General features: G+C 52.6%; 1 protein-coding gene across 4 annotated transcripts in view; it reads left to right on the top strand.

The window, feature by feature from the left end:
• The window catches only part of Sipa1l3 (signal induced proliferation associated 1 like 3), a 205,314-nt gene that overhangs the window by 117,238 nt on the left and 77,609 nt on the right, over window positions 1-10,467 (top strand). For all 4 annotated transcript variants that reach the window (XM_050119114.1, XM_050119111.1, XM_050119112.1 and 1 more), the window contains exons 3-4: window positions 3,119-4,944; window positions 6,908-7,038. In XM_050119114.1, the coding sequence (XP_049975071.1) occupies window positions 3,426-4,944; window positions 6,908-7,038 (1,650 nt within the window). In that variant the 5' untranslated portion in view covers window positions 3,119-3,425. The remainder of the gene's footprint in view (window positions 1-3,118; window positions 4,945-6,907; window positions 7,039-10,467) is intronic.

Below are 10,467 nucleotides of genomic sequence, written 5' to 3'. Positions count from 1 at the left end.
TTCTTTATTTATTTATTATGTATACAATATTCTGTCTGTGTGTATGCCTGCAGGCCAGAAGAGGGCACCAGACCTCATTACAGATGGTTGTAAGCCACCATGTGGTTGCTGGGAATTGAACTCAGGGCCTTTGGAAGAACAGGCAATGCTCTTACCTCTGAGCCATCTCTCCAGCCCATCTCTCAAGTTTCTTAAGGAATGTTCCTGTACCCCTGACTCGTGGGCACCCACAGAAAACAGGCCATCTTGATCCCTCCCCTCCCTCTCCTACTTCTCCCCATCTCAGAGGCTGGTGTCTCTTCTGTTTGGGTCCATGAACCTGTTCCACAGACCCCTCTTTGTTTTTCCCTGAAGTTCACGCTGTACCTCTAAACCTATGTTAGAAAACACCTACAAAAAAAGAAAGAAAGTAAGAAAGAAGAAAGAAAGAAAGAAAGAAAGAAAGAAAGAAAGAAAGAAAGAAAGACCTACTACATGATTCATGAGCACACAGGGGCATCACTTCCTCACGAGGCAAGCACTCTCGGGGTCTCTACCAGAGTAGCTATGCCCAGCCTCAGAGACTGTGATGGTTTGAATAGAAATGGTCACATAGGCTCTTATATATCATAGAAATATATTTGAATGCTTGGTCATCAGGGAGTGATACTACTTGAGAGGGATTTAAGAGGTATGGCCTTGTTGGAGTAGGGCTTGCTTTGTTGGGGTAAACTTTGCACTTTTAAAAGCCCAAGCTAGTCCCAGTAGCTCTCATCCTGCTGCTTTAGATCTGGATGTGGAACTCCCAGCTGCCATGTCTTCCTGCAGGCCATCGTGCTCCTGCCTTGATGACAATGGACTAGCCCTCCGAAACTAAACCAGCCCAAATTAAGTGCTTTCTTTTTATAAGAATTGCCGTGCTCATGGTGTCTCTCCTCAGCACTAGAACACTGTCTAAGACAGGATAAGAGACAGAAAAGTCACAGGTCACTCCAGCCAGGTGCTCGACCCCCTCCCCCCTATTCCCCCCCCCACACACTGTGCTGTCTTGAATAAAGTCAGTCCTGCTAGCGGGAATAAGAGGCAGCTTCCCCTCCAGATAGTGAACCCTTTCTTCCCCTTCATCCAGCAGGGGGTTTCATTCAAGGGAGAGACAAAGAGAGAAGTGGTTCTGGGGAGAGTTAGAAATGGGATCGCCTTCCCTGTGGCCTGTGGACCAGAGTGTGTGCTTCACGAACCCTGGTCAGAATGACGCCATTTCCAAACAGTGCCAGGTCATCCCCAGCAGGAGTGTGGGTAAGGGACACAGTTGTGAGCCATGCAAGTGACCTTACTACTCTAGAGCTGACAGCCCGGAGGTGGAGGCAGTCGGCAACAGATACTGTACAAAAGAGATTCAGTTGGTGGCAACTGCTAGAACAACAGGAAGAGAGCAGACTGGGTGACAGGCCTGGCAAGTAACATAGGTTGGAAGCACCCTGGAAAGGTGGGGAAGGCGCCACAGGTGTTTTCAGTAGTTAGGGGCCAGATATATTGTCTTGTGGCCAGGAGAAGGAGTTTGGGTTTCTTTCAGAAGCAATATGGAGTCCTGGGAAGAAGGGTCTCCGAGAGGAGGCACTAACATTGGACATGAATGTCTTAACCACCCCAGTCTCTGGGAACATTTCCTTTGGCAGCTTCTCTCCAGGAGTTCTTTGGGGCTCTGGTTTTGTCTGTGTCATTTTCCCTCCCCTCCTGGCCGGAAGGCCGGATCAAGTAGGCTGTAGAGCAGGCAGGCAGTAAGTCTGCCCTCTGTGCACGCGCAGTTCCATCAGCCTACAGGAAATACAGGGAAAGGGAGCATGCTAAATGGAACCACAGGGGTCCTGAGGGTAGCCATCACACTGGACAGGACTCTGGTCCTCGCTCAAGCGGTACAGTGGGACAAAGGAAGATGTCTGTGGTGGAGTGGGTGAGGCAGGAAGAGCATCCGCCAGGCAGAGTGGGCTCTTGTTTGGCTCCTCTTGAGCAGACCAACTCAACAAAGACTCTTTGAGATAGCAGAGACCAGGACCTGAGGCAGACAGTATCACTGGCTGATAAAGAATCCTGTGGGCTTTGGTGGATATGAAATGAAATGGTGGTGGTTCTTTCCTTTTTCCTTTCCTTTCCTTTCCTTTCCTTTCCTCTGCTAGAGGTGTGAAGTGAAAAGTGTTTATGGATGGAATGATCTGGTGGCTGGTGGTATACCCCGGTGGTAGAACACTTGCCTGACACATGGAGATTGATGCCATCTCCAGGAGTACAGAAAGTAAAAATGAAATCGTTTTAAAAATGAAGAGGTGCCAGCAAAATGGCTCAGTGAGTAAAGGCACCTGCTGGCAAGTCTGATGGCCTGAGTTCAATTCCTGGGCCCTACATATTGGAAAGAGAGAACTAACTCCCTCACCGTAGGTTCAATCCCTAGGATCCAAGTGGTAGAAGGAGAACCGATTCCATACTCCCACAGACCATCTGTAACCCCTACACATGCTCTCCGGCATTCAAGAGCAGACACAATAAATGAATGTTTTTAATACAGTAATGAAGGGGGAAAAGAGGTCTAGGAATGTAGTTCAGTGGTAGAGCGTACACCTAGGATGCATAGGTCTTAGTTTCAATCCCCAGGACCGATGATGATGATGATGATGATGATGATGATGATGATGATGATGATGATGATGATGATGATGGCTGGATGAATGGATGAAACAGAAACAGCAAGGAACTAATGGAGCTGGAGCTAGTGATGGACGGGGCGGCCATCCCAGTCCCTTCTCTGCTTTGTATGTGATCAAAACTCTTGCCAGACACAGCGGTGCCCTCCTATAATCCCAATGCTCAGGAGGAAGAGGCAGAAGAATTTCTACAAGTTCAAAACTACATAGCAGGACCATGTCTGAAGAAGGGAGAGAGGGAGGGAGGAGGGAGGGAGGGAGGGAGGGAGGGAGAGAGGGAGGGAGGGAGGGAGGAAGGGGAGGGCAGGCAGGCTCACTCCATAACCATCTTTTCAAATGAGTAAAGCTGGATCCTCCACCAAAAAAAGCCACATTTCCTGCCTTTGGGGGATAGAGTGTACTGGTCACGCCTCACATTTCCCTTCTCTTCTCTTCTCTTGCAGCATGGCTGGGAAGATGCCCGCCCCATCCCCAGGCCATGGCCTGCAGCCGTCGTTCTTTCTGCCCTTCTGAGCCCCTGCATCTGGAGCCCCCTGGATGACACCTGCCTCCTGACATTGCGCTTGCACTGCTGTCCACAGCGATGGTGAAGAACTGGACTCTACAGGCTCACAACCTTCAAGTGCACTTTCGGGGGCCAGCACCCTTTGTTCCAGAACTGGCAGGCCTAAACAATGGCTGAGGGCCAGTGGACCCCATAACGTTGTACCACGACTTCCAGGGGCAGCAGCACTCTAGTGCCCAAGGACTATGACCACCTATCGACCTCTTCCTAATGATGGTGTGGACCTGGCAGCCAGCTGTGGGGCCAGGGGCACCGATATCCTCCCTGGGCCCCACCCTGGGGACTACATTCCCATGGGATTCTGGGCCCAGAATGGCAGTATGTCCCAGCCTCTTGGTGAGAGCCCAGCCATTGCCACCACCCGCCCTAGCCCCACCACCCCTGCGATGCCCAAGATGGGTGTGCGTGCCAGAGTGGCTGATTGGCCACCCAAGCGAGAAGCCTTGAGAGAACAGAGCAATCCCAGCCCCTCACAGGACACGGATAGTGTGAAGCCCACCAAAGTGGCCCATTCCATGAGAAACATACAGAATGGACAGCTCCCCTCCAGCACTCCAGCTTCCTCAGGGTCCAGAGCTTTCCATCGACTCTCTAGGAGAAGGTCTAAAGATGTAGAATTCCAGGATGGGTGGCCCCGGTCCCCTGGCCGGGCCTTCCTTCCTCTGCGACATCGAAGCAGCAGCGAGATTACCCTCAGTGAGTGTGACGTGGAGGAACCTGGAGAGCCACGGGGGAGCCGGCACCCAGGGGCGCTGCCACTCTTCCGAGAGTATGGTAGCACATCCTCCATCGACGTGCAGGGTGTGCCAGAGCAGAGTTTCTTCGACATCCTCAATGAGTTCCGCAGTGAGCAGCCAGAGGCTCGTGGCTCCCAGAGCCTCAATGAGCTCCTGCGGGTGGATCCCACCACCCTTCTCTCAGCGGGCAGCTGTGGAGCCAAGGGAGACGCCCGTAATGGCCAGCCTGCCAAAGATAGTCTCCAGACTCTGCAGCCCCTCAAGGAGAAGGAAAAGGCCCGGAAGAAACCTGCGTGGGGCCTGGGCAGTGGGGACACTGTAGATTCATCCATCTTCAGAAAACTGAGAAGCAGTAAGCCTGAAGGGGAAATGGGGCGGCCTCTGGGAGAGACTGAGGAGGGCCGAAGCCCCCCGGAAGCCAGTAGACCTTGGGTCTGCCAGAAGAGCTTCGCCCATTTTGATGTGCAGAGCCTGCTGTTTGACCTCAATGAGGCAGCTGCCAACAGGGTGTCAGTGGCCCAGAGGCGTAACACCACCACGGGGGCCTCAGCGGCCTCAGCCGCCTCGGCCATGGTGACGCTCCCAGCATCCCGGGCCCACAGCCTCGGGACTCTGGACCCAGCCTTCACCAGCACAGAGGATCTGAACTGCAAAGAGAACCTGGAGCAGGACCTGGGGGACGACAATAGCAATGACCTTCTTCTCAGCTGCCCACACTTCCGCAACGAGATCGGTGGGGAGCAAGAGCGCAATGTCAGCTTCTCCCGGGCCTCTATGGGCTCCCCAGGGGGCAACAGCGAGACCCACTTAATGGAGCCCACCCTGAGCATCCACCGCACAAACGCCAGCATCTCGGTGCTGGAGGTGCCCAAGGAGCAGCAGAGGACACAGAGCCGGCCCAGGCAGTACAGCATCGAACATGTGGACCTGGGTGCTCGTTACTACCAGGACTACTTTGTGGGCAAAGGTGATGCGAGCTAGTGGCTGGGGCCCCAGCTTGTCTTTGAAGCACACCCACTCCTTAGTCATCTGACCCCGTCTCGTTACTAAGGAAAACAGAGGCACACTCGGCGCCTTGGAGGACATAGTCTAGCACTCAGCCCTAGTCTCGGGCCCCAGTGCCACCAAAAATAAATAAATGGTTCTTGTCAGATGTAACAGGCAGCTAGGTTCTTCACGGGACTCAGGGTCTCTGGAGCTAATCTCAGAGTTAGACTGTGGGTTGGAGTGCCCTATCAGTCCTAACAAACTAATAGCTTGTGGACTGTGTGACACAGTTCACTCTGCAGATTGGCCTCATGGGAGAAAAAGGGTTGATTGTAGTGGATCCCATACCCCAACCAAAATGGCATTAAGACGAACAGTGAAGGGGTAATGGAAGTTCCAGGTCCTGGATAATAGAACGCTGATGAGGCACCATGAAGGTCCCTTTCAGTAGCACAGGATTCCAAGATGAAAAGGGCCATTCCTTGTTGGTTTTTAAAACTCACCTAGAAGCAGGGTATGATAGTGCACGTCTGTAATTCCAGCACTCGGGAGGCTGAGGCAGCTGGATCTTCAGTTTGAGGGAGGCCTGGGCTACATGGTGAAACCCTGCCTCAAAAGGGAAAGAAAGCAAAGGTGGGGCATGGTGATGCAGGGGTATATCCCAGCACTGAGGCTGAGACAGTAGGATTCCCAGTGTGAGGCCAGTGTGGTCTACATACACACATAATAATATAGCAAGACCTGTCTACTCCCCACATTTTTTCAAGTAGCCTTTCTAAAATTACTTCTTTGTAGCCGTGGAGGCCTGTGATGAATGTTTATTGAGCACTGACCATATACTAGGATTTCTGAGATGCTAGGCATTATGCGTAGGTGAAAAAAACCAACAACAAATTCGGTAGCCTCTTCAGGAGTAAACTCCCACCTTAGAGTGTAGAGTGCCATTCTGATTAGTTCCCACCCAGTATTTTGGGTTAGCCTTGGTGCACCTTCACCCAGGTGCATCTGAAAACGGACTGTCAGTTAAATATACAGAATACCAGGGTGGGGACAAGAAGCAGTTATCTGCTGATAACATCATAGAAGCTTGAAACAGGAGTCACACAGGATGCTGTGTGTTCCACCACCATCCCCCCCCCCCAAAAAAAAACCTACTAGAGTTGGATATCAGAAAGAATTGTTTCCTGGTAGGATTCCCAGTGGCTTGTCCAGGAAAAAGTGGGGAGCAGAGACCTGGCTCCCTGACTCATTTATGGCTGTCACCCTCGGTATTTCCATTACTTAGGTCTGTAGCAGCATGGTCAGCTGCGGGCATGACTTAGGGATCTGTGTCAGGGCCCCGAACAAATGGGAGGCCCTGGGCTGCTAATGGCCAGCGAGTAAGCTGTGTGCTTACTGTGCTCCAGCCTGGTGCTGTGCTAACTCAATTAATCCTCACATTGCTGAGTTAAGCCCATTTGACTGCTAAGAATCCCATCATGTGACCTGACTGGAGCCTTATATCTAATCTCAACCCTGAATTTGTGCTGGCTGGAGACTCCCTAGGCTCTGGGCTTAACTACTTCACAACAACTAATGGGAGCTAAACCAGGCAAGCCGTTAACAGAGCCAGGATTAATCTCAGTGGCCCTGGCTTGGTGACCCACTGTGTACTGTATGAAGCCTTTCACACTGTCTCGCTCCCACACACCAGCTCTAAACCATGAGCCTCTGGGCTCCTGTTTGTCAGATGAGCGTGCTGACACTCAGAAAAGGCTGTGGCTTTTCTGGCACCGAAAGCCAGGCTGTGATCAAACTCTTAGGGTTTCTCCATAGGCCTCGGATTCTTGGGCTTTGTGTGAGACTGCACCCAGCCCCTTATCCTCCCACTGCACCAGACTGCCGTGGCCTATGCCCTCTCCTTCCGGACGTCTGACCCTACTTCCCTGGTCTCCCCTTTGCAGAGCATGTCAATTACTTCGGCGTGGATGAAAAGCTGGGGCCCGTGGCGGTGAGCATCAAGCGGGAGAAGCTGGAGGATCACAAGGACCACGGACCTCAGTACCAGTACAGGATCATCTTCCGGACTCGAGAGGTAGGGCCCAGCACAGTGTGCCTGCTGGATAAATAAAAACCGTAATCCCCTCCCATTTCCATGTCCTGATTCTACCAGGTTCCAGACCAAGGACATCCTTGCTATGTCTCCTAAGAGGCCCAGTAATGTGATCTTGTGAGTCTGTCCATTTTACAGAGGAGAAACTAAGACTCAGAAATCACACAGGTTGCAGCACTAAGAAGCCAGGCCAGGAGCTGAATCTGGCAGGTGACATCAAAGTTCAGGATCACAAAATCTTTTCCCAAGAGATTGACTCCAATGAACATAAGGAAAAAAGGTGTGGTTGAGGGGTCAAACCTCAGTCTAGTAGGGCCTGGGACATCGCAACAAGCTCTGCCATCTTGCTAAGCAGCTTTCACCACCACCAACCAACCTCCATTCTGAGCAGAGAATCCCACTGTCCTACCCAGCCACCCCTGTATTACAGGCCAGCTCCAGCAACGGGGGACCCCACACCAATACAGAAATGTATTTCTGGCTGGCTTCAAGTCACAGTGATTTCACTGATCTCTAACTGTAGGTCAGGGATAGAACCTGCTATAGGCAGACTGACCTGGTCTTCTGCAAAACTGCAGAACTTTTTTTATTTTAATTTATGTGCATTGTGTGAGCCACCATGTAGGTGCTAAGAATTGAATATGTGTCCTCTGGAAGAATAGCCACTTTTCTTAACCGCTGAGCTATCTCTCCAGCCCCAAGACTGCAGAACTTGACGCCTCTTCTGCTCAGCTCAGCTGACTTGGCCTCCATTTTGTAATGAATGCCATTCTCTTGTCCTGCAAGCTGTCTTCAGTCCTGGGCAAAGGCACTACTGTCCAAGTCTTCTAGGTAGTACTAGCTTTCCATACAGAAGGATGATTCATGCCTGCAGGATCCCTGATTGGCTCTGTGTGGATCCCACACCTACACCTTGGGCCAGGCACTGACGGGTCAGAGAGATAGGCAACCAGATCTAGGACACGCTCCACCTTAGGGCTAGAGCCACCGCCCTGGTGCTGAGATTGACAGTTGCGTGGGAGCCGCCCAAAAGGGAAGAGGAGAAGGAGGAGGTCCTCAGTGGGAATGGTGGGGTGCTTTTCTTTTGTTTTGAGCCTCAGCTGGCCTCCAGCTCACCACGTGTCTCAAACTGGCCTTGAGCAGCTCCTGCCTCCACTCTCTGAATACTGACGTAGCGGGCATGCACTGCCACATCCGACAGAAAGGTGGTTTTAGCTTGTCTTGCTCCTTGCCTCTGAGTTTAGTCCCCTGCAGGACAAAACAGGTTAGCAGCAGCGATGCAGTGATGCAGTGATGGCACCTTCTGGAAGAGCAGCATTTCCAGAGAGGCCACCGCCAGCTGACACAGCCCACACGCTGGGGATCCCTGGCATAAAAACTCAGCAGGCTACCACTGCCAGGGACTATACTCTGAGTTTGGGGCCAGCCAAGTGTTTGAGCTCATCCTGGCAGGCAGATGAGGCGCTGAGGACAAGTGCCCCACCCGCAGAGTCTTTCATGTGGATGACACATGGCTTCTGGCAGCTGAGGAGAGCGGACCCCAAAATCACGTGCCAGGCTGCAGGCAGTCCTTGACCTGTGTCCTGGGCGGCCTTTCCTTGTGCTCACCTTTCTGGCCAGTTGAGCGCCAAGGCAGCTTGTGAGGGGACAGCTTCTCCAGCTTCAGAGTTCTTTAGGACACGTGGGCAACTGCTGGTGCAATGACAAGCCGTGTGTACTCAGCGAGATGCATATTCTGTGACAGGCCTTGTGTGTACCCAGCGAGATGCATATTCTTGCAGCAGCAATGGCAGCAAACAGGCTTAGCACTGCAGCACTGGGCCTGTGCTCTGCCTTCGCCTAGGCTGGCGAGCTCACACCAGTCTCTAGTCTTGCCAGCTATCTGATTGCAGTACTCTTGTCCTCGTTTGTGGCAAAGCGGATACAGAGTAGTTAGGACCCTCTAGTGAGAGACAGGGCCTGTCTCTCGGTCCATCGTCCTCAGGCCACCCCACTCAGCTGCCTCAGGGAGTCACCTGACCCAGTTTAGACCCCCCCTCCCCTACACTGGACACCTGTTCATGGTGTCAGAATTCAGCTGACTTACACGTGCCTGCGGTGCTCATGGAGGTCAGAGAAGACGTTGAAGCCCCAGACACCACCATGCCTGACACACAGTGAGGGCTCTTAACTACTAAGCCTTTCTCTCCAGCCCTGGGATGATATGACAGTACGTCCCCTGAACTCAGGGTCAGGGCACTCCAGTGCTTTTTCAGCAGGTCAGGGTATGGCTTTTCTGCTTTGGTTCCTGTTTGGTAATTGGAAACTGCTCCGTGCCACCCTGGCCTCATGGGCCTCAGATCTGTGATGCACTCATCACACCAAGACTTACCACACGTCATCACTGCACAGCCCCATGCTGGGCTTTGGGGGTATAGTAGTGACCAAGGCAGCAGGGTAGCTTGAAGACTGCTCCCGTGGGGATGGCAGTGCTACACAAGACAGCTTCATGTCCCTTACCCTTGCCAGGGTACGTAGTGATACGGTGGAAGACACAGCAGGAAAACGGGTGACTGTGGAGGAGGTAGATCTTCAGACAGGATGGCCAATGGAGGTGTGTCTAAAATACCCAAGACCTCAGGGAGCCAGAGCTGGGGTGGTCCTCACGGCTTGGAAGACTGAAGCAGATAGATAGCATCAGTTCAAGTCCAGCCTGGGCTTCAGTGTGAGCTGTCTGCCCTCCATCCCCACCCTTTCCCTACCCCCCCCCCTTCACACACACACTGCACAAACCTTTGTCTGCCCCCACCTACAGACCACGTGTAGAACCAGCCCTGGGCTTGGGTCTTTGCAGAGCTGTCCTGTGAGGCCCTCAGGCCTGACCTTCCATCGTCTGGAGTTGGAGGAGGAGCAAGGCTTACCTCACCATCATGGAGGCAGGGCAGAGAGACACACAACTCAAATTCCCTGCCAGCAACCCTGAAACCTGCAGTAAAGCTGCAACATACATTGTTGCCTGGCATTCACCTCAATGTTTGCCGTGCATTGTCCCAGCGGGTTCTCTCAACCCTTGCCACAGAGGTCCCGTTTTCACCTCCTTCCACAAATGGAGCCAGACAATTGCTTTTCCAAGGTCACCCACTGGCTGACCCAGCTCGCCCTGCTTCTGTCTGCCCTCACTCCCAGGACCTTCTCTATGGATCTGAGCTCATTGGACTATCTGTCCACTCACGTTCTACACTGGCCCCATGACTTAGGTGACCATTCTTCTGTCTTGGTTTCTTCCTCGGTAAAACATGCTTAGAGCTGTGACCTGCCCCCTAGAGAGGTGTGAGTGGACTCCCCGAGACCGGGAAGTGGCTGCTCAGACTCAGGGCAGGAGGAGCTCTGAATGTCAGATCCTGTCATGACTAACTCTTCCAGGAGGGCAGA

The sequence above is a fragment of the Alexandromys fortis genome, unplaced genomic scaffold (genome assembly GCF_014885135.2).
Source record: "Alexandromys fortis isolate MF-2015 unplaced genomic scaffold, M_Fortis_MF-2015_v1.1 scaffold_140, whole genome shotgun sequence".
Lineage (NCBI taxonomy): Eukaryota > Metazoa > Chordata > Mammalia > Rodentia > Cricetidae > Alexandromys > Alexandromys fortis.
The sequence above is the reverse complement of the archived record's forward strand: the minus strand, read 5'-3'. Positions and strand labels throughout refer to the sequence as shown.